General features: G+C 44.0%; 1 protein-coding gene across 3 annotated transcripts in view; it reads left to right on the plus strand.

Annotated features, from left to right (window-relative positions):
• The first annotated feature begins 10,143 nt into the window (after window positions 1–10,143).
• The window catches only part of LOC106751399, a 41,377-nt gene continuing 25,888 nt past the window's right edge, over window positions 10,144–25,632 (plus strand). For all 3 annotated transcript variants that reach the window (XR_001375051.1, XM_014632281.1, XM_014632282.1), the window contains exon 1: window positions 10,144–14,533. Coding sequence is in view for 2 of the 3 variants with exons in the window: in XM_014632281.1 (XP_014487767.1) it covers window positions 11,223–14,533 (3,311 nt within the window). In the remaining variant the exon portion in view is untranslated. The remainder of the gene's footprint in view (window positions 14,534–25,632) is intronic.

The following is a 25,632-nucleotide window of genomic DNA, read 5'->3' on the forward strand; positions in this document are numbered from 1 at the left end:
TATATATATATATATATAATATTTATTAAGTTATATATATATATATATATATATATAGGTTGATGAATGATCGGAGATCATAAAGCCATAACTAGTTGTTAAATAATGACGGACTGCAAATATCGGATATGCTCAATTCGACTCGCAATATCCCCTTATTGTCGGCGAGCTCATTAAACGCTCGTTAAAATCGGAAACTTCCTGTATAATAAGCGATTAAGACCAGTATATTTTTTTTCGCAATCGGATCTTGTATTTAAGATCGACTTGAGTTCATCCTGAGATGTTTCGTAGCCAATAAAATGAGCGATACAGCATTTGAAGATGAATTTAAAACATTCTTAAATATATCTAAGAAATATTGATTGAAATATATAAGATCCGACTATGAATACCGACTTATCGCACGTGCAAATATATGATGTATCACTGCCTTCCCAGCGTCCTGCTTTCGCCGACTTGACTTGTGACGTCCAGGACTTCCTACGTCGAAGGAAACCCCGAGTCGACGTCTTGCGCAGACGAGAGAACCGCGATAAGATCGAACGTGTTCTACGATAAGGTCGTCGAGAAGAGATCGACATCCTATATTCTTTTTTTAGCCAGGTAATAGTCAACACTAGCTTGAAACTTGAATATAACTGCAATTAACTTCCCGCTTTAGTATTTTGCTCCCGGCTGCTCCACATTCCATCGTGACGTTAACGCTGACATTCGCGTAGATATGAATAGATCGGAAGGAGATATTAATTAATGAGGCGTCGCTGAAAGCCCGATTGAATATTTCAAAAGTGAGATAAAATGATGACACACATCGACACACACACACGCACACACGCATTCATAATATGTCGCTCGTCGATTTGACGTAATGATTCGAACATGGAAAACTACTCTACGTACCAAGAATACTTAAACAATCAGTGGGGCAGCAACAGAAGGGGTCTGCTGATCAATGACGCGCATGTAATCTCGGTAACCGAAATATCACAACGATCAACGTTCTTAAAATATATTGCGGAAATCCGCTTTGAATTTATCAACGCTTTTCTTTTTTATCCGTTTAAAGGGTTATTATTAACGTGCCGAATCCAAATTTACATCTCCGTTGGTATATAAAATTATTACTGTACGCCGACAACTGCTACTTTGATTATAAGAAATTATTTACAATAGTATATCGAAACCAAACAATTTATGTTAGATATAATTTTGACTTGGTTAAGAAATTGTCAGGTTTACAAATAAATGAAATCTTGTGTTTATCTCTCTCGACATTGTTTCTCTCTTCACTAATGTCTTTTCTGGCCTCATAATCAAGGTTATTGAAAAAAATATGAAAATTTGTTGCATGGAAAAAAACTAACACCCCGATGAATGAATTTTTCATAGCGCACATTGAAACTTTCTTTAAACTAGATATTCTTTTCTTTTAATAGTGAAATCTACAAGCAAACTTTTGGTTAGTCTATATATGGAGTCTCCCCTGTCTCCGATAATCGGTCCTGACTACGATATCCGACGTTTCTTTTTTACTTGACTGCTATTCTTTGTGTGAGGCGCCTTTTCCGCTGAGCTCTAAGATGAGAATCATGTTTAAAACATCAACTTTTACTACTTGCACGTTCTTTTGTGCGGCATGTCGGCCTTGTGATTCGACCTTTCTAACATATGGTTTGACATTTCAAATAGGAATATCAAGATTATCACGGTCGGACACTTGGTAATTTTTTTGTAGTCCATCGTTCGCTCCTGTTTCTTTCGGCATTGTCACTTGATAATGATTTTGAACGATAGGAATGGGTGGACCGACGACTGCGCTTTCTCACTTACAACCTTGCCATGGAGTTTTCTCTGGTAAAATATGCAATTTACGTTAAGACTTATTGGGTATAATCGAGTTTTTGCTTTTAGCGTTACATCGAAGAGAGTCCAATGAAGGAACCAAAAAGTTTACAAACACCTTACAGATGTGCTGCTAACTATTACACGCTATGACAACAGTGCATGGCTCTTACCTGCTTTCCTTTCCTTTCTTTTGAACTTTTGAGCTTTGAAAACATTTATTATTCTTTACTTCCCTAGTAGCACACTTCATTGGCGTTACATTGGCTCGACATTGTCCAACATTAGCCAACATTGAAGTGTGCTACTAGGATTCTTTTAAAAATTTCGATATCAATATCAAATCTCCTATCAATATTTCTAATAAAAATGGAAAAAAATAATAAAAAAATTGTAAATAAGAAGAAAGTTTGTTATTGTATTTACTCCTTACTCGCGTTTATCTTTATTGAATTATTTAATTTCTCCTTATTGAACATATCCTATTTATATGCTGACTGTACGTTATTTAATATATTGCACGTTTAAATTAATAGAGATTAAATGCAAGTAGACTATATTCAGGCGATCGAATTGGTAAATATTCAATTAATATCAACTAACATAATTACAATATTACAATTTCCCAACAATGTAAATACAATATAACATATATGTTACGTAATAGTTATATTATTGAGCTACATTGTTTAAATTATAACACTAATGTTATGTTATTATTAGTTGGTGTTCACTAGGGTAATCATTTGTATCATGAAAAATGTAATAGCCTGTATAATGTTGCATTTCAAAATTCACCGTCGTTCCTTTAAATTTGATAGAATTTGCAGGATTAACGTAGAAAAAACAAATCTCGACACGGCTCTGAAGTATTTCTCCCGATCTGTACACGTTCTATCTCTTCCTTAGCTTTACCCTGCGTCTTATTAAAGAATGAAATCACCGCGAGAGAGTCGAAGATGAAAGAAAGTCTGTGTATATACAGTGCGTATTAAAGATTAAGGAAGTTATGTGAAGAAAATGTGTGAACGTTTGGTGTCCGCGTGGAGACCTCAATGCCGCTGTTTGATCGCCGCTCACGTTCGCGCCTGCTCCGTGAACTACACCGCTCTCTGTCACGGAATCCCGTAGACTTCGAAAGCCCAACCACAGTCGGTAACGCAGCAGACACACACATATATATATATATATATACGATAGAATATATTATAGACGCTATAAATACGTGGCACACTTGCAGCGGTATCTTCGTTAAAAATATCACGGAGCAAAGTTCGGCCGTAAACAATAGTAAATCCGCCGTGAGAACTTAACGCTCCGTAGGCAGAACGACGGAGCGTTTTAAGGAGTGCTAAAAGTTCCGTGCGATATAAAACGCTCGGCTACGACCGGTCGTGAGGCGCCCGTTGAATATCAATCTCGTGGAATATTAAACTTTCAATGAAAGGCTCGGTAAATGCGCTGAACGCATAAAACCGTTCCGAAAATTATGCGTTCCACGCAAAGGTGCGCGCGCGTCCGAACGAGCGCAGCCGCCTAAGTTTTTATTAGAAAGTTTGCGGCAACGCTCACCGAGATATTCTCTTTCTCTCTCTCTCTAATTCACTGAAATCTGGCGAAACTTCGAACGTAAAACTCCACTCCGTCCCTCTCTGCACTCGCAGCGTGCATGAATTATTAAAGCCGGCAAGCCGGCGAGTCTTCTTTCACGCATTTGCGCGAAGCATTTCGCGCGTTGTTTGCATTAGCGTCGACTCTTTCTTCCATTTCGTCTCGCCACGCCGCCGTTCATTTGATTTTCGCCGAAACCGTGAGTCCCGAGTCGAAGTTTTGGTCCCACATTCAAGTTTATTCGGTCCTTAAGTTTTCAGGTAGAGAAAATGGAAATAACTTTTCATTTGTAGCATCGGAAAAGTACTAACAGAAGGCGTTTGAAGATTTAATGAAGAACTAAATAGACTTAAGAACTAAAATTTAAACTCTCGAGGACTAAATTCCCTTGTAGCGTTAAAAGAATACTTATTGTGTTCCTATAATGCTACAAAAAAGTACTTATTTCTCTACTGGAAGACTTAATGTAGGATTCAAAATTTCGACTCGAGTGTTGTCGTCATCGCCCGAGTCGAAATTTTAATCTTAGTTTAAGTCTAAATTAGTTCTACATTAAGTATTCAAAGTTCTTCTATTGTGCTCTTTTGGTACTACAAATGGGGAAGTTATTACCGTTTTCTCTATTTGAAGACTTAATGTAGAACTAAAATTTAGACTTTGAAGGATTAAATTCTCTCTTTGTAGCATTAAAGGAGCACTTATTTCATTGCTACAAGTGGAAAATTATTTCTGTTCTCTCCATTTGAAGGCTTAATGCAGAATTTACAATTTCGACCCGGGAACACACCGTATACCGACATGTGCCCTTTTCTTTCATTCCATACATCGACGATAGCGCGTGTGCGCGCGAAGTTCAAGCGTTCGTTTAGTTGAACGGCAATTTCGGGGAAACGATTTGCACATAAAATTTTTTGCGGTCGCGTCTGACTTGTGACTAGCATCTTTTCCGTCGAGTAAAAAAAAAGGGAAATTAATCTTTCGAAAAAAAATTAAATCGTTTTTATTTACGTCACGCTTAGTCGTCAATATATTCCAATATACGCCTGGGGCGACGTTTGAGCCGAGGTTTCTTCCCAACGGAAATTTGACGTGACTTCTGATCTCGACTGCTTCAGTCTCGAATATTCAATGATGCAACGCGTCGCGATCGTCGGGGGCAATATCGTCGCGATGTTTCGAGAACCGGATTCAAGGTAGTTCGCGAGTTCTCTTTTTCTCTCTCTCTCTCTCTCTTCCGCCAAGGGCCGAAGAAGCGCCAAAGGCCCTGTACGACGTCACACGCGAAATTGTCGCGGGTCCCGCGTGCGACCGCGGTCAGCGACGTCAGTTTTCTGCGTACACACGCAGCCGTCGCTTCTTCGTGCCGGACATGTTGACGTGGTCCACGCGACCTTGGCGAACGTACTTCTGCGGCTGCGCTTCTTCGCTTCTGATACGCGAACAAACATGACGGTGTTCTTCACCGCTCTCTCGGCTTCGTGCGTTCAGCGCGAGCCGCGCGCTTCTGTCGAGAGCGATGAGAGAGAGAGCACAATCTAGCGAGAAACGAACATCGAATCGACGTCAAATCGTAAATTCGATTGTTTCGACGAAGCCTGACGTCGATTCGATGATTCATTTCTCGCTGGGAAGGCGGAGAAAATAAATTTTGTTGGATTTTGCCGACAAATTTTTGTTTGTTAATATAGTGACAATAAAAAAATTTAGTTGGCATAAACAAATTATTTTATTGTCAATGCATCCAGCAAATAACAATTAATACTCCTCACAAACCTTTCTGCTGTCCAAACAAATTTTTCCCCGTCCAAACAAATTTCTTTCGCTGTAACTATATCGACAAACAATTTGCTGTTCTAGCAAAATTTGTTTTTTCCGCGCGGGACGAAGCAGTCGGAAAAACAAACGCCAAACGCATGATGCAATCGATACGTAAAACGAAAATAGTTGTCAGTCAAAGAGATATATTATTCTCTTATAAAATGAATTAAATTGAAAAAAACATCTTGCATTTCGTGGCCTTCGTCTATTTCGAAGAAAAGATTTAAGATTATTTAATTATTGGGCATAATAACAGCGATTAGCCGTGTGTCGCCCCGCCGTTTGAGTACGCCGATCTCGTTAATCTGATGTAATAAATCAACATATCATTAAGAGAAAAAGGTTTCGTTAAATTAATAAAATACGTATAATAACAAATGATTTGTTACTTTCAATTTGCTGCCCTAAACAATATTTATATAATGTGGACAGATACTATTGCTCCGTTAATCGAATAAATTTTTTATTTGACTTGCTAACAATATAAACTACAATTACAAAGGTCGAAAATGACATTTCAGTAAACCACTTGTATCAACGAAGGCATGTTTCTTTCTGCGAAACCTTGGAGAAAATAGTAACAAAGATATTATTATGTAACGCAAAAAAAATTGTATATTTTTAGCGTGGCAGGTTAATCCGTAACACATACATACACACCACACTGACAACTGCTTCGCTCTGACTAGGTTTATCAATGCGAACTACACGAGTTATAACTGCGCGAGACTTTTATTTGATTTCGCACAAAACGCTTCTGCTGTTACAACGCTTGTCGTTATATTTGTCGGTGCTACTGACATTATAAATTGTACTTATAATGAATTCGGTACATCCAACAAATAGATGAAAACAAATGTGATTTGTATCTCTGGCAATGTATATTTGTTAAAATGACAAATAATAGGAAATAATTTGCAACGATAACTGTCCTATCTGTTTCCCTAACGATCATCAAGCAGCAAACGTGCTTTTGTTCTCACAACTTCCTAGGGATTTTTCTCAATGATGACTGTTCAATACTTAATAAAAATGATAATAATAATAATAATAAATGTTTTGAATATACTATATATATAACTCTTCAAAAGAAATCTATTTAACACGGAGAAAACAAACTTTGCTGGAACAGCAAATTGTTAATATAGCGACAACAAAAAATTTGGACAGCAAAAGGATTTATTAAGAATATTAATTGCTATTTGCTGGATATGCGGACAGCGGAAGAATTTGGTTGTGCTAATTAAATTTCATCGCTGTCGTAACGTTTTGCTACAACAGCAAAGTTGTTTCTTCCGTGTAACAAATCTTCTTGCTATTCCCACAGTAACTAACAATTTGTTGTGCCAGCAAAATATATTTTTCTCCGTGCAGCAAACGTGCTTTTGTTCTAACCGAAGAATTTTTCTCAGTGACTGATGTTTAATACTCAATAAAAAAAAAAAAATAATAATAATAACAAATTTTTGGAATATACTATACTCAATAAATACTCAATAAAGATAATAAATAAATGTTTGGAATATATCTGGAATAGAATTTATCTAAGCATCTCACATAGCTTTCTACTACGCGCCTCGTCACGCGATTGCTCCGCGACTCGTTCGTGTAAAATAATACAATTATTTTTCGTTTCGATCGCAGATATGCGGGAACGGAAATATGGCTTAATACAACCTCGTCGGACCGCCATGATCACCCCCCCTTTGCTCCCCTGCCAACGTCCTCCGCGGTCTTTTAATAAAAATATTTCCCCCTTTCGCGCACATCGGCCCTTTTCCTCTCCTCCTCGAGAACCCGACTTCATCCCTCTCACTCTGTCTTCCTCTCGCTCGCGCACCAATCTGCAGCGTGATGTAGTAGTAGGGTGAACGCGATTCGGCGTCCCCTTCGTGGAGGCACTTAGCTTGAAGGTATTTGTCTATCGAAAACTATATCCTCGCGCGAGAAATTCCCTCGACGTAGACGAGAACGTTGTTTCTCGAAGTGTCGCAGTAGTTAGCAACACGTGTGTCCGTGACTTCACGGGCTCAAGAGAAAAAGTAAGGAGCTCATTATTTCTATTCCGCGATATCGGGACTCGTTCGGTCGCATTCGAGCGAAGGAAAGTAATACCACCAGTAGTACGACTAATCGCCCGTCGCCTCGTTGTACTTCGCAATACTCGATATATCACGTTTATATTATACTTGCTAATAAAGTCATTACGCAAAAATAATTCCACGCGACAAGGAGCGCTACATTGTGCTGCGTAATGAATTTGCGTCAGTAGCGCGGATCTATCGATCGCCGTTGCGATCAGAATCAGCAACCAGAAAGTCGAGTCTCTAAGTCGAACGGATTTGCGTTTATTGAGATGCTAATATAGCGGTGAAACAAGAGTCCGTAACATTATGTACTGACAGAAAATTCTAGATAGTTTCGACGCCAGACATATTTCACGGTAGCAGCAGCATGCATGTGAAGTTATTATCACTACAGGAAAAAAAAACGTTCGTACGTTTAATTGACCAGACAGTGAACGGAACCAAACGTGTTTTCATTGAGGGAAACCGAATTTCCGGTCATAAGAACCGAATTTGAGTCATAGAAACCAGAAATTCTGTTTTCTTCAACCAAAACGCGGTTTGGTTCGCCGTCTCGTAAATTCTAGCAAACTTTTTCCGTGTAGTAATACTTATTAGAAAACTGGTTTTCCTGAACTATTTCTGTTTGATTATGTTTGGCGCTGAAACTAACTATAATTTTCTATCATAATAGTGTACATTAGGGATAATATTCGACATATTCGAAGCTTCGAAACTTCAGTATAATTCGATATTTGACGATGAAGTTCGAAAATTCGGAGATTCGAAGTCGAATTCTGTTCGGAATTCGAAGTATCAGAGCTCTTAATAGAACTAATTTTAGATAATGCAACAAAATGCTGTACAATTAGAAAGCATCAGTTTATAATAAGTATCTTTAGTTCAATTCTAGGATTTGTATTTGCCTGGTTTAAAACAAAGTGAATGAAGAAAGCACAAGTAATAAACAACGAATCTCATTAATTGTAAATAAATATAAATTTTGCATGTAAACGATATGTAACAGCATAACGCGATGCAAGAAAAAATTACACTCTTTATAACAGTAAGTACTATGGCTAGAAAACGAGCACGCGTATTTTCTAATTCTTGAAATCTCGAATATTCAAATATCCGAATCATAACGGTTCATAATTTCATTATTCGTATATAATATATCGAAGGTTCAAAGAGCTGAAGCTTCGAGTATAATTTCAAACCCTGTTACGCACCATTGAGACGCGTACTATCCGAATTTCGCATTCCGCCAGTTTAGGGGGAGGTCTCACGCGTTTTTGCAAACCTTCGTTCCCCCCTCGACCATTTCAAGTACCTTCGATCCGCGCGCTGTGTAGACATGCGTTACTCACACACGCGTTATGCACCGAGGGTCAGGACGGAAGGGCGGGGTGGATTTCGTTTGCCGGATGCGCAATGTCGCTGAGGGCTAATTAAACCAACGGTAACGCTAAACGTTGGCCGTTGACGATTGGCCTGCATCAATCAATCGGACCTTTTGTAGCCGGAGTTACCTTCGGTACACTCTGTATACGCGCGTACATATACACAGTGCAGGTTCTCCCTCTTACTCTCTCCCTGCACCTTATCTATCTTCGCCGCTCTATCTGTCCGTCCCTCTCCCTCTCTTCGTGGTCGGTACTCTCCGGTCGCGAGTAGCTGCCTCGGGGCGAGGGATAAGAGCACACCAGTGCCGTCGATATTCATCATTCCACCCCGCTCCAGAGCATTGAGCAAAAGTCACGGTCACGATTCTATAGAACACGCTGATGCGGCTCGCTTGACGATCGTAACGTAGCGTTATTTGCTTTTGAAATTGATCATGGCTGCATTCAGCGGAAAAAGTAGTAGCTTAGTAAGCGCTTTTCGCTTCGCGCAGCTTTGCAATTGCTGTGAGATTTTCTGCTGAACGGTTTCTCACCTGCGGTCTCCAACATATTTACTAAGCGCGGTCGTCATTTTTTCCAGCATACTTTGAATACGCCGGGCCGTGTAACCTAGACACGTTGGAGCAGTGTAAATTGTTAAGTGTCGTTCAGCAGAAAATCTTACAACAAATAGCAACTTGCAAAGCCTCCGGCAGCCCAACGGAAAGCTTACTAACCGCACGGGAAAAAATCTAGTTGCATTAACAAGAAAGAAGAATTCCTGATTCATACGAGCCAAATTTCTGGTTCTTACAACCAGAAATTTTGCTTCCTCCAATCAAAATACATCTGGTTGTTCCCTTCCTGGTGAACGCAACCAGACCTTTCTCCGTGTGCTTTTCCACTGAACGCAGCCAATATCGATTCGCAGATCCACGAAAGATCACTTCTTGCGCAAAATCTTACGTCTGACAATTCGCGACATACCCTATATATTTTACCATCAATTTTCAATTTTTCTTAATAAGCACACGCAGTAAAAGAAATTCTACATGGGAAAAAATTGTATTGTACTCAATAAAAAAGGAAATCAGATGCATTTTGGTTGAAGGGAGCGGAACTTCCGAATGATAAGAATCACGTTCAGTTCGTAAGAAGCAGAAATTCTGTCTCCTCCGGTCGGACTGGATTCCCTTTCCGCTCGACGCGATTTTTTCGATCCGTGTAACAATTGCGCGTCAGACTTTTCAGACACGCTTTCGCATTTCGAGGCGGTGTTTCTCTCGGTCGCGCTCGGGGCGCCTGCGCTCGGTCCGCACCTGCGTCGCGATCCCGCGGAGCGGGGGCGGCGAGGACGACGACGGTGGTGGCGGCGGTGGCCGCGGCGGCGTAGAGGAAGGCAACGAGGAGGCATCGCCAGTAGCTCCCAGGCAGTGACTCCGCGCGTGACGACACACGTAACCATCATCGGTCGGCCGTTTTCGCGCGGTGTTATGTCATCGGTGACAATCGCAGGACGCGGAACCCCCGAAACCACTGGCCCCGGACAGCGCTGATCGTGGATCCGCCGTGCTACCCCGCGAAGATCTCGGTCCGCTCGCGAGCTGTCCAAGTCTCCGTCGCCCCGACGACGCGTTTCCCTTCTTCGCCCGTCCTCCGCCGGTTGTCGCGCGTTCTCGAGAGTACCGTTCGCTCGCCGGGGAAGACGAGCTCTCGGGCCGACCTCGATGGGTCGGAGGTGCTCAGCGCGGCGGCCGGCAGCCGAGAGGAGCTCCGAGTCGACGCCGCCGAGTCGAGCTCGTCGTTGCTCCGAATCGACGCCCCGATGAAGATCGACGCCCGTGTGTCCCCGTTCGCGGCCTGTCACGGTTCGATAGCCGGATGAACGCCGGCGACCTCGGCGTAAGCGACGGCGGTGCGCGATCGTGCCTGGGATCGAATGTCGACGAACCCGTCGCGGCGCGACGTCCGGCCATCGACGGGACGATAAGACGACGGAGGGCGGAGGTCGAGCCGGTGGTCCTGGATCACGCGGAAGCGCGACAATGGCGATGCGATGGCCTTGAGATCGATCGCACGGGACCGGGCTCGGTGAATGGCCGGGGTGTGTGTGTATGCGACTTCCCGGCTCCAACTCGAATTCGCGCGACCGTCCCGTCTCCGCTACCGGGTGTCGCGAGCGCAGCTCTACGATGCGCGGAGCGGTGGTGGCCACCGGCAGTACGCGTCGCGATCACCGAGCCGAGGAGCAGCCTCCGCGGCACGTACGCGAGTACAGCGAGCATGTGAACGGGACTAAGGGGTCACGCATTTAAGATTCGACTGTGCGCGGGGGGAGAGCGAGTATAATATATATCGCGAGAGAGAGAGAGAGAGAGAGCGTGGTGAGGCAGCCAAGTGCGCGACATCGATCGTTTCGCGAATCGCGATCGGGGGACCGGAAACGGTCTCGTCGATGGACGAGTGACAGAGTAACCACCGTGCGTTGAATGGAGTGATGAGCGGGGCCCCTGCGCGGGGCACAGTGCCCCGTCGTCAAAGACGCCACCACCGTCATCACCATCATCATCATCATCATCAGCCGAAACATCAGAAGCAGGCAGCGGAAGAGGAGACGCCGCGGGACGCGGACGGCGGCGAGCCGGAGGGGAAGCGGCCGAAGGTCAACCCGATCTTCCTGTGGGCGTCGCAGCGCGAGCAGAGGATCGTCGAGGTGCGATGCGAGGACTACGACAAGCGTAATCGCATCAAGCTGACCAAGACCGCGCAGGGATGGCGCTCGATACCGCGGACGACGTCCAACGTGTACTCGATCGCCTTGGCCACCGCCGCCGGCGCCGCCTGCAAGACGAGGTCGCCGGTGGACTCGCCGGCTTCCTCGGTCTCGTCGAACGACGAGAAGGAGAACGGCAAGTGCGTCGGCCAGGAGACCGCGGCGAACTCCCATCAGCGTTTGCCGGCTCGAGTGACCGGCGTCGAAGGCAAGAAGAGGCGGTACGAGGACGCGAAGACCGACGAGAACCGGCGAGGGTATCCCCTCGGAGTCCGCGACGACTCCAACCGGAACGCCGTTCAGGGCTGCTCCGAGGACGGGGGTAAGGACGGCGATGAAGAGAAGCGAGACGCGGAGGCGGGCTGCGAACGGAATATACTCGAGGACTGTCTGTTGAACAGCACGAGCCAGCACAGGCCGATGGACGGCGGCTGGGTCAACCTGGAGAGGCTGCAGAAGGACAAGCTGTTCCAGCCGCGCGTGGTGCTGGAGCAGTTGCATCTGTCGCGGCTTCTCGAGGGCGCGCACCAAGGCGTCGTTTGCCCGGCGAGAGAGAGGAAGGACGGCGCGACGAGCGAGACGGAGCGGACGGGAAGAAAGGACGATGAGGAGGATGCGACCGACGAGGCGGAGGAGGAGGCGGCGGCGGATGAGAAAGACGGTGAGAAACGTCGACGGGTGAACAAGGCGGGCATTCAGGACATACTGAACATGATAGACGCCACGGCATCGCCCGTCCTGGCCGCCGACACTCCCAGCGCCGACCTGCCGGTGGACTCCACCAAGACCTACGAAGAGGTGCTCGACGAAGGTGCGCGCAAGAGGCGGTGCGTCGATAAGAGAGCCAGGGAGACGAAGCAGCCGGTCGATAATGCGAGGGATCGGCCGAGATCGAGTTACCAAGTCGAGGCTGTCCGGGACGACGACGGTGCCGACGACGTCGACGAGAAGCCAGAGGTGAACGAGGAGAAGATGCTCGAGGACTACACCTTGGACGTGGAGGAGAAGAAGATCTGCGTGGACGATGAGATCTTGCTCTCGCTCAAGAACAATCCCGAGACGGTGATACGATCCTGCAAGGTCGCCGAAGCCGACGGTGGCCTGGTGAATTCTCGGTCCAACTCGCTCGTCACGTGGCACAGCGTGCCGAGCGAGATGTTGCCGTCTGAGACCGAAGAGGAGGCGCCGGACGAGCCCGGAGAGCCGTTGAAGATCGATTACAACGACAGCTCGAGGCTCCTCGACGCCCTGAGGAACACGCCGGGGCTGTCGGTGTCCGTGATGAGGAGCGCCCCCGAAACCGGGAGCAACAAGATCGCACCGCCCGCGAGGCCGGCCTCGAAGGCGTCCTCGTCGAGCAGGTCGCCGGATTCGCAGGCGGAATGCGTGGAGAAGCTGCTGAAGAACGTCGATTCGCGGCCGAGCACCGGCTTCCTGGACAATACCGGATGCACGATCTCGCCTCGCAATCTCCCGGGTCTGTCCATCATCATACCGAATTACCGTTACCGGAGCGCCGCCGGTCAGCTGAGTGCGACCTCGCCGTGCACGAAGCGCCGCGTGGAGTCGCCCGAGAGCACGGTGAGCTTCAACAAGACCGAGTCGAATGAGGTCAAGCTCGACGTCTTTCCGCACGAGGAGGAGGACGAGGAGGAGGAAGAGGGAGCGGAGGACGAGGACGACTGTGACTCGCAGGTGTTGGAGGACCTCAGGAGGCAGAAAGCCGACTCGCTGGTGTACGACGGCGTGGACACGGACTACTACAACGGCAAGAGCAACACGGCAGAGCGGAAGACCCCGTTGGAGAACGCGAAGGGCGACCAAGTCTGGACAGGCTCCAATCGGAGCAGCGAGGCCCAGGCCAAGTGTAAATACCAGGACCTGGAGCACTTCGACGAGCAGGTGCTGGAGGAGCTGCGCTCTCGCGGCACCGTCGTGTCCCCGCAGCCCAGCGGGATACCGTGCTCGCCGGCCTCCAGGAGGCCGTCCTCCGCGTACCTCGAGAGACTACTCCCGAGCCCACCGTGCTCGGTGTCCTGTTCGGAGGACGCCAAAAGCGAGTTGACGCTGAAGGGCATCCTGGCCTCCTCCAACTGCGCGGAGTCGCGGGACTGCGAGAGGTCCAAGGAGACGACTCGAGCCGAGAATCAGGCCGTGGAGCTCGGCCTCTGTCGAGTCGTGCACTCGAGTGCCGACAGGAACGTGGCCGCCGCTAGAAGAGCCAATCGGAGCTTCCAGGAGCGCCCGGGCGCCCACAATCAAGAAGCGCGAAACCCCGGCAGGCCGATGTCCAGCGGAGACATTCACAGCAGCTTCTACACGGCGGATCGCGCCGCGCCGAAGAGGCCGATGTCCGCGGAATGGTCGACCGGCCGACACAGGAGTCAGACCAACTATTACCAGAGAATCGCCGGTAAGACCGCGAGGAGTCAGTTCGCCGAGCACCTCCGGGACGCCTGCGCCACATCGAGCAGCACGGACAGGCTCTCGGACCCGGCTAGCCAGCTGCGCGAGCTGATCGAGACCGCCGGTCATCTGATCCCCGACCCTCTGCTGGTGCCGCGAGATTACCTGCCGGGTCTGGCCGCAGCACCGGCTACGGAGATACCGAAGTTGCTGGCCACCAGACCCGAGCTGAGGCTACCCGAGGCGCTCACCAGACCCGACCTCCTCCGCGACCCCGACCTGCTCGTGATATCGTTGGCGCATCTGCAACACGTTCTGGACCACGGCGAGGGACCGGTGTCCAGGTCACGACAGCCGCAACCGGCCAGAGTCAACAACGGCAGAGGATCCGGTCATAGCAACGGTGCCGGCATCGTGAGAGGCCCCACCGCCGGCAGGCCAAAGCTAAGCTGCAAGCCGATCGGCACGCTGATGCCGGCGCCGATGGACCTGTCGAGCAGCAGAGCGCGCGTCACCCCCTACCCGCCTCTCCTCAGGGTGCGCACCGGACTGCTCAAGCAGGAACCGGAAGTGAGCTCCACCGCGAGCTCGCCGGACGAGTCGCAGTTGTGGCACCCGTTGTTCGGCAGGTAAGTCGATCGATCTCGGAAAGCCGATGAGTGAAACGGGCCGACCTGGGACCCCGGAATGACAAATGAAAACGGTATGTTTCTTTGTAGTTTTCGAACTGCTGAATCCGATTCTGATCTTGAAAACGTTTTAATCCACCGAGAAATTGTAAGTTGTTAAAATCAGCATATGAAGTTATTAACCCAGTCAACACCGAGCATCAGTTACATTATATCTGTGTTATAATTTCGCATTTAACAATGTAAATGTTATATGATATTGTCATTTTTATGTAAACGTTATATAACATTTACATTGCTGAGTGCGAAACTATGCATAGATGTGATGTAATTGATGCTCGGTGTTGACTGGAAAACATCCAGTGCTGTTTGTTATTACTCGACCTTCACGAACGTATTCGTTTGTGTTTTCCTGTTAGTAAATTATATTATTTGTGTTTTCCTGTTAGTAAATTATATTATAATATTTATTATTAATATTTATATATAATATGTTTTAGTGTCAACAAAATTTACATATCGGTCGATTTTAATATGTAAATTTTGTCGATTTTATATATGTAAATTTTATTGACACTAAAAACACTAATAAATGAAGAAGGCCTTATTCGATCAAAGCGGATCTGGATATTCAAAAATATTCTTTCCAATATTATAATATAATATTTAAATATTATAATATAATATTTAAATATGATATTAAATTAAAATCGACCGATATGTAAATTTTGTTGACACTAAAAACATTAATAAATGAAGAATTCCTTATTCGATCAAAGCGGATCTGGATGTTTAAAAATATTCTTCCCAATATTATAATATAATATTTAAATATTATAATATTATGTTGTTATTATTATATAATTATAATATTTACTTTATTATAATTTTACATTTTCATTAATATACTATTTTTATAACAACTCCTTGTATATTTAATAGTATCATATGTTGATTTTAATCATTTTCCGAGAAATAAAAAATTTTTTAAAGTCAGAATCAGATTCAGCAGCTCAAGAACTACGAATGAACATACTTCGTTTTTACTTGTCAATTTAAGGACCGAAATCAGCCCATTTTACCCATCGTCTTTTCTCGAAATAAAATCTACGATTCTAAAAAAATCGATTTTCTTCTATTTTTTCGCATATTTTTGGTTTCTTTAGTAGAAAAAAAAGATTTTTTCCGAGCCTTTAAAACTACAGTAAAGTCTCACTCAAAACGAATGAAAATTCGCTCGAAACAAAAATACCATCTTGGAATCGCAAGAGTATGCTTGGCTTAACTTACAGTGGATTTTTAATCCACCCGATTAATTTTTAAGGGAAATATTCACTCGACTATTCCGAGTGGAACATTCACTCTATATTAATGAAAAGTCACATGAATTCGGATGACCCGATTGTCACTTCTATTTTTCGGATGAAATTTCACCCGAAGAAATTTGGAGGGTAGAACACGGTTATTACATCTGACTTACGCGTCTCTCTAAAAGTGAACATGTTTCTCGCGTCGGCATCTGTGCCAAAAGGTGGAAGCACACTTGTCGAATTATCGCACGGCCTCCTCCGACTTGAATGTCTCGGACGGTTGATGAATTCGCCGTCGTAAACGGTGGGAACGACACACGTTCGATTCGCGATTCGACGGCGTTCATGTCGTCGTCGACAGAGTCGTCCAATTATGCAAACTGAGCAGTAGAATTAAACTCTCATTGAGAAAACGTAACGTCCGATGAAACACAGCGGCGCGGTAATTCGCGCGCGCGGACAGCACACGTCGGATATATTTATAGAGCGAAAGACGTGAAACAGGGAAAATAAAAAAAAAACAAGAGAAAAAAGGAACAAAGTGGCCGTCGATGTCTCGCTTACTCGGGTGCAAATAGGTCGGCCTTAATAACGACCACGATAAACCGTGACTGCACGAAAACAATACTGTTAACCTTCGGCGAAGTCACGAAGGAGAAGGAGTCGGACAAAGGGAGGACGACGACGTCATCGTCGAAGCGACGGTGAAGTAGACGACGCCGGTCGTTCCGGTCTCCCTCGCGAGCGACGTAAAGTGTCCGCGCGGCGGAAGGAAGTACATTCTGATCCCTTCCGTGTCTACAATTAACACGCGGGAACGCACTCGGTCATGCAAATGACGTCCGTGTGTATTCTCGCCGACGGTGGGCCGTACAATTAAATTTACACCATTTCCATCGATCCGCTCGTCCCTCACGAAATTCGTCATGTCGATGCTTTATGCATACTGGAGAAGATCGGAGAGGCGCTACCTACGGGGCGTTTCGCGATTCCGTTTGACGTCGGGCTGGCATATCGACTCGCGACTCGATGACGGCGATTGCCGTCACAGCGCACGAGGTTCATTTGCATCTTAATACGGCGACGGTGCTAACGCGACTCGGCGGCGCGCGGTTAGCCGCGCGACGCGCCTAACAAATTCCGCCGGGGCGCTTGTCACTCGGAGCTTATAACGAGCCGATCTGTCGCACGTCTGTACATCAACACTGTTAAATATTTAAATTAGACCGAGCGCAGCCGAACGACCGAGAAACTGCTCGGTATCGCGCCTCCTACGTCGACACAGCGTGACCTACTGTTACACGCTTCCTCGGTCGAAAGGAGGATTGATGGGCGTCGTTAGCGTAATTGGAACGGGGCGGTGGATGCACGAGGAAAATATCGCGACGTGGGAAATAGAGAGGACAACTCGACTAGAAATTGTCATCAGATATACTTGATGCTAGACAAGGTTCCAACTACTAGGTGAACTACTAGGTGAACGCAAAGTAATCATTACCATGATGATGAACCTAATCATACTGATGGAAATTGATTAAGGAAGACCTTTGCGAGGTTACATTAGGTGTATACATTGAAAGAAAGAATTTAGTAATAAGAACGAAAATTTTGTGAATATTTGCCGACCAAATATTTGATTACTGCAACCAAGTAATTTAGTTCAGTATATTAAATATACAATATATGGAACTACAGTACTGTATATACAGTAAATGGGACTAAGTTATTTGATTGCAGTAATCGAATATTTGATTTCGGTAAATATTCAGCAAATTCTAGTACTTATTACGAAATCCTTTTCCCAGTGTATCAGAACTTCGTTATTATCCTAATGTATTATTTTATAAAGTTTCACTGATCATATCCTTTTCGGGATCTTTACCTACTATGACTTGCAATATCAGTTTCTAACACGGACCTTTTAGCAAATTTACTATAGTAGGTTTGATTAATAAAAACTTTATTTTCTATTTTTTTTTTATTAAAATACTTGCCATTTTTCTACTTTTAAATTATAAAAAAATTTTGTAATAAATTCACATATATTTTATATAAAATTTAACTAAACTATCATTCATCGACTGTACATTTTTTTAAAACTTATTACGGAGTATCTAAAAATTTTCGGTACATCCATGGTGTGTAGGTAAAACAGATTAAACTGAATAGAAAAGTCATATACCATTTTACAATTATTAAGTAATTATTGCAAATTTTGCAAAATAGTACGTAACTTTTCTATTCATTTTGATTTAATTGACACCTGCACACTTCGACTTGGCAAAAAAGTTTCAAACACTTTGTGCGTATATAATTCGAAAAACAATTATTGTTAGAATTGGACGATTTTCTATTTTGATAATGCAAATGATTTATTTGCTTCTATATATATATATATACATTACTTGCATTATTAAAGTAAAAAATCATCCAATTCTAATAATATCTGTTCTTCGATTTATATTTTGTAGGTGCTTTTTAGTTCAGCACTCCCTGCTATTTATCAATCTTAATTTAATCATAGTCCTTGCCGTTACTTGAGGTGAAACGTGATAAGGTTTCAATAGTATAACCCGATGAAAACATTATCCTGATTAAAATCCTGATTACCACGCGGCGTTATATGCCTTCTTAGAACCCGACAGTACAACCTTCCCCGAATGGACCCGTCAATCAGTTAAGATCAACCTGATCTGAACCATGAGGTAAATTTCTAGTCGGAAATGATCGCACGCGCGAGAGAGAAAGAGGGAGATTCATCGAGAGAGATGGTGCGATGTCCGGCGCGGCATCCTCGGCGATTCGAAGGAACCGCGCACGGACGCGCTCAGAATAGAATCCCCGAAATTGCGTGTACAGCGGACATCGGGGATTTTTGGCAGCACTGCTCGCCCCGCTGCGTTCGCGAAACTCGCGACTTTAATCCTACGAGGAATTCCTCACCGGTCTCTCCCCGTCGATGACTCGCTCGGAAAATTTCTAAACTCGATCCTGCGCCACCGTCGACCACTAATTGGCGGATCGAGACTTCGCTAATTAGGACCGTCAAGCGGAGACTCGCTGTTGCCGGTGTTGCACGATCAGCCATTGGCACGACGCGAAACTGGGTCGTGTCGTCGTTTTTCGTCCTACGTTCATTGTCTGCGCTCGCACGAAGACAACGAAGACATCGAGGACGACGAGACAACGTCGACGACGAGGAGGTGGAGGAGGAGGAGAACGAGACGCGGTTGCGCAAGCCCGCATATTTAGGATTCATAGGCTCGGGTATAGATCCGAAGGAATCGATAACGATACGTGGGTAGAAAGGGTAAAGGATGCCCAACGGCGGTATGCTAATTTTCTTTCACGGTAGGGAGGACACGTCTGCGATCGTTATTCCTACGACGGATCGCTTCATTTATTATGTTCGCAGTGACATGGCCGGGAAGCTACTTTAATAAATTAGCCTTGAACTGGGATTTGATTAGACCGAAGACCTATATGTCGACCATACGATGACACGATGTGTGACGGTACATAAGACAACGAGTCGCTTACACTTCACGGAACGCGAATTCCAGCTGAGTCGAGCAGAGATTAGCAATCGTCGTTCCCGGTGGAAAAATCACGCCACGAACGCGTCCCACGGCGTTTTCATCTTGATGAAAAATGCGCACGTGTGCACCCGTGCTCGCACGTGTGTGAGTTTCAATAAAAGGGTTACATACGTCCAACCGGCTCGAAAAACGCCCAATATTTGAGTTTTTCTGCTGACCACATTATTGACTTTGTGAAGATGTCCTTTCGTGGGGTGTTGCTCGACATTTTTATTTATATATTACATGAAGCCCATTACAAAAAGTTGATGTGTACACTGAGAGAAAATTACCGTTATTTTCGGCGGCAATAATATTCTTTTGTTATTTTAGCCACAAAAATAGTCGAGAGAACTATTTTTCTAGTAAATGTTATTATAGTGGCAATGATAATAATCTAACATGCGTGTTACTACTAATCTTTTTGTGGTTAAAATAACAAAAGGACATTGTTGGCACCGAAAATAGCTGTAATTTTCTCTCAGTGTAACGCTGTTATTACTGTTTCCGTGAAGCTCGCTACCGCCTGATCCACCGTCAACATCGACCGCGAAATCCAATATTCACGCAAAAGAAGTTTTATTGCCTATTTGATGAGATATGAAAGGCGTGATATATCATCAGTTGGTGCAATCTGGTCAAATAATTAATGCTGAGTATCACCAACAACAAATCATTTGTTTGAGCGACGAAATAAAGAGGAAAAGACCGTTTACTGGCCGTAGAACGCGGCAAGAATCATCTTGCAGTACGATAACGCTCGGCTGTACGTCGCAAAAAGGTTGAAGAACACTATTTATTCGTTGGATTATTTTTTTCTGGGAAGTTCTCCCTCATGCGACTTATTCACCGGATTTAGTCCCTTCGAATTATCATCTATTCCGATCGTTTCAACCAACACCACTTGGCTGATACACACTTTAAAAGCGTGGAAGAGAAAATGCATTGACGATTTCATCGAAGCGCCGTTTTTTTTTCGAGAGGAGATTCGTCAGCTAACCGATAGATGGAAAAGTATTAGAAAATGATGGCAAATATTTTGAAAATTGATATGTTTATTATTTTTTTTGTAAATAAAGGTTCAATTTCTTTAAAAAAAAAGCACCGAATTAATTTGCGCACCTAATAAATAAAAATATGAAGAATCATCCTTCAAAAGGATATCTTTACACAATAAGAAATAAAACGTTAATTTTAACATTTTTCGTACGTCCCACAAAGTTCATTCTAAATTTGGTGTTAAAATAACATATTTCGTGTGTTATTTCTTAACACATAGAAAATGTTATTTATTTGACACAAACACATTTTGTTCTACATTTATATATGTTGTTTGTTGTGTCAACTTAAAGTACGTTGTCAGAAATAATAATACAAAGAATAATTAAAAAATAGTTAAATTAACGTGTAAAAAATGTTGCTGAAATATATTGTCTGTATGATGTGAACAAAATAAATATTACATTTTAACATAATTTTGAAAAACACATTTCTCTTGTTACATTAACAATGCAATTAATTACTTAGATTATTCGTAATAGAAACATTTTTTAGTCATTTTTGACTATTTCATATGTCAAAGTTTATGATTATTTGAAGACTTGCTTACTTATGTTAACGTTAAAATAACTTTAAAAAATGTTGATTTCCTAAAATAATTCAAAATAATGTTACATTTTTAAATGATACATAAAAAAGTCAAATTACTAAATTGACATAAATTTAATATATGAAAACACTACAAAAATAATAACATACGAGCTATGTGTTAATGTGACATTGAAATATTAGCAAAAAATCGGTAATACAAGAAAATGTTAACATTTGAACGAAAGATTTTCTATTATGTTCAATAACGTGGTCAGCCGAAAAACTTAAACATTAATCGTTTCTTCGAGGACACTCGGGTATATATATAACCCCTTAACTCGAATTGAATAAGGTCCATGCACTCATATAACAGGGTAGATCGGATCTGATCGGTGGAAGCATTTTGTGATTCTTTCAACTTATTTTTTCGACACTAGGCACTTTTTGTCCTCACAATAAGTTAGAAAATATTTAAAAGTAAATAAAATATATCGCAAAATATGTAAAATATCCGCCTATATATAACGCCTCACAAGCGCATGCGCGAAAGCGTTAGAATACAAATCCGGTCTGATCCGACCCAACCTTGTTATTCGAAGGTTAAACCGAAAATAAGTCTCGCGTAGAACGCATTTCTCGATACCTGGTCGAGAAAAGCACGAGTTCTTTTTCCGATGAGGGTTCGCAGTCCCAACCTCAGCACGGACGAGCACGAGAAGCGAGACGCAGGATCTTCTAAGCCTGGGGAAATAGATATCGATTTGCAACAGAGAGAGAGAGAGAGAGAGTGTGTGTGTATGTGTGTGTGTGTGTCCTGGAGTCGACACGCGGTATCCGCATGTCTCGCTAATGAAACGCAGGGTAAACGGTGTGGACGTCGTCGGCAATTAATAGCACGTACGTCGGCGTAGCGTCGCCTCGTCTCGGCGAAGACAAAGCGACCGGCGTCGCCGAGAGTCCCGAAACCAGCGTGGGATTACACGGTGCTTGATCGAGCCTGATGTAAAGGCGAGAGAGCACCAGGAGCCGCCGCCACGTACGCAAGCCCGTGCACGACGACGGAGCGGTCCCGAAAGCCCTTTCGCCACGGCGAAGCACTTGTGTAAATAGCATTAGAACGCTACTCTCCGTGGAGCGGACGGACGGACGGCTTTAATGAGAGGGAGAGGCATTAGAGGAGGGTCGTCGTGTGACGACACGAACGCTCATCGATCGCGGCGAACGGTCGGGCGGGGAATTTGAAAGCGCGGGGAGCGCCGGACAGGAAGCAAAAATCTCTCTCTCTCTCTCTCTCTCTTTCTCTCTATTTCGTTCTCGTAGCAGGGTTTAACCCTCTCGCGGAAGGCCGGATGAACGGAGCGAGTGTGGCAGACAGGGAGGAAAGAAGGGGGGAAATCAATTTGTTATTCCGGAGTAACGATCTCGGCAGAGAGAGGATCGCGGCCCGTCCGTGCGTGTATCTCGTCCTGGTACTCGCGTTTCTACGGATATTCACCCTACATGGATGATGCGTGGAAATCTGAGCAACGTGATTGAAACACGAGGATTTCGACATCGACGAAATAAATAAACGCGCGGACAACTTCGCGATTCGCGGTTCAGATAGACATGTTTTTCTCCAATATTTGCTTGCATAATGCAACGTTCCTTCTTGCATAATTCTTTTACATAATCGCGCCGTTGCGCACATGACCGTGTATATCTTGTTAAAAGAAAGAAAAGAAGAAAAACGATTCGGCTGGGAATACATATGGCAGTAGCGTCGATATCGTCGCAATTGCTATTCCTCGTACGACTTTGCAAATCAACAGAATGGTGATGTGCATCATCCGTTTGATAAGAACGCGTTGACACGCGTGTCGTAAGAGGCACATGGAGAGGCGAACTGTAATCAGGCGATAATTTAAAAAGCAGACGCTCCAATCATTAATTCGTTCGTCCGAAATGATGTAACGATGAATTATTACGCAAGGAAACGGCGAAGTGTCATCCCTGTTCACGTATAATTAATGCACACGCCGATGCTACACATAACAAACCGTAAGCGATCCTGATAAGCGTAATTACACACATCGACAGGTATAATCTCGCGGTATATAATAGCGAGGTGAGTTGAGGTGAGCATTCAAATCGCGTCTTAAGAACAGTCAATCACCTTTTACTATGAATTTACATTATTTGCACGGGTACTGTTATGCCAAATAGAGGACAAACTTATATATATTTATATACAATAACTTATATATATAACTTATATACAATACATATAGAATATATATTTATAACATACGGAGTATATCTGAACTCAATCGATAAACTCACAAGATAGAATATTCTCATAGAATATTCTATATACAAAAAAATAAGTAAAAACGTCTTTATATATGTATAAAATTATACATATATGTAAAATTTTATATAAATATAAATAAACATATATATATATATCTTCAAACAGTTTCTGAGATACAACTGTCACACGTTCAGTTTAAAAAAGGTACATTTCATTCATTAAGCGTGTTTAATACAAATAAATGACTAGACACATTCTGTTATAAAATTTGTTCAAGATGTCTGTCCTTATCAGTGCACAATTGACATCTGTGGGCATCCATGATGTCAAGAGAAAATAATACGTTTTTATAATTTCACTTATGACAAATATCAATGGTAATAATATATATCATTGGTAATAATATACTAACATCACAATGAGTGATTCTTCGGTTAATTAATTCAGAAATATTAAAATTGATAAGTATTATTTTCAAAAACAGACAAAAAGTATTATATTAGTATTCTTAACCTGCTTATTGTGACACATTTTCTTTCACCGTTGTCATCTTCTGATGTATCTATATATAAAAAACCTATATATAAGTCTATATATAAAAAATCAAGCTTTCGCGGGCATATGTTTACTAAACATTTTTACTTACCTTTCAACGTAAAATCTGTCCTGTAAATTTATCAATAGTATTCAGATATACATTCTAATGTACCTTATGTACAATATATACAATATATTTCCACGCGCTTGTGCTGGAGAAGTAAATGTGTATTATACGTGAATACATTTTAACTACGATCGCCGAACCGATCGAGCGTCTTCGGTTTATTCTCTTCGAGGACTTATAGAGATCGATCCCCCGAACGAGAGGTCGAACTAATCGAATCCTCTGCTTACAACGTGGCTAACTACAATGATTGTCGGCGATATTTCTCGTGTAGCAGCATACTCCAACCCGATTCCATTCTACCACGATGGAATCTCAGGAGATCTCCCGCCATAGAATTGGATCGGCAGGGACGTATCTATCGACGATTCGAGAGGATCCGGAGACCGACGCGATTTACGAGACGTCCGGCCGGTTCGGTCGATGCTCGCCGGCCCTGAAGACTCACCTCGCCCACGTCCACGCCCACGTTCCCGCCGCAGGAAGAAGAAGAAAACCCAAGAGAAAGGAAGACGCTATCGAGACCGAAGGAAAAAGAAAGACGGAACGAGAGAGGAAGGAAAAGAGGGAGAGAGAGAGAGAGAGAGGGGGATTAAGAACGGACAAAACTAAAAAGTAGAGAACGAGGAGAACGACTGAAAGTTAGAGGAAGAAAAATTCGACGCAGAGAGAGAGAGAGAGAGAGAGAGAGAGAGAGGGAGAGATTTCTCATCGTCCTTCTCTGTCCCTCTTCTTCTACGTTTTCCTCCGTTCCCTCGGTCTTGTCTGGCCGTCGTTCTTCCCCCTTTTCACTCCCCCCTTCACCTATCTCGTTCGCGTTTTCTATGTTCTATCTCGTTCTTCCTTCCGTCTTCTGTAGCTTCTGCCCAACTTCGTCGTCGTCGTTGTCGTCGGTAGTTCACTTTCTCTAACTCGCTTCCTCTATCCATTTCTCTCGGCCTCTAGCTCTTGCCTTCGCTTTCCCCTCTTCGGATCTAGCAATAACTCGTCGAAAACATTCGCGATCCGTCCGAGTTCGCGGTATCGTTTATAAAGTCGCCTGGTGACGAGCATCGCGACACAGTGATCGAGCCAGACGAGGGGGTCATTGGTCCCCTGGGACTGCCGCGAAGAACCTATTCTCCCTCTCTCTCTTGCTCTTTCTGCGCCTCCTCTCGACACCGCTAGTGCGCGTATACGTACATATCGTCGGTGTGAACGCCCCTTTAAAAGCGGATCGATGGATATCGCTAGGAAGCACGTACACACACGCATACATCGCACAGTTCGGTGCGATTTGTATTTGAAAGGGTGACCAAAATTGATCGCAAGAAACAACGCCTATTTTAGAATCATTCGTGGAGAAAAGGAGTAGAATCGACGAATCATCGACGAGAAACAACTCCGTTTCCTCAATGGGGAACAAATAAAGCGGGGAGAAGTGCAGAACGATAATCCACTCTCTTAAATCGAATTGGTGAAAATGTCACTGATTTAATCAGCAAAACAGTATTGTATCAGTGATATAACAATCAATGAGTATTCACTAATTTTTAATGGAAATACTTCCACTTAGCTTTTTTGTATTATTCACTGATTTTGGCGAATTGAAAAATTCACTGCAAATCGCTGTTGTGCGTCCCGTAGCAGAAATATACAATGCCCCATCAATAAGGAGAATACCT

The sequence above is a fragment of the Dinoponera quadriceps genome, unplaced genomic scaffold (assembly GCF_001313825.1).
Source record: "Dinoponera quadriceps isolate SergipeBrazil2010 unplaced genomic scaffold, ASM131382v1 scaffold8983, whole genome shotgun sequence".
NCBI classification, from domain to species: Eukaryota; Metazoa; Arthropoda; class Insecta; order Hymenoptera; family Formicidae; genus Dinoponera; species Dinoponera quadriceps.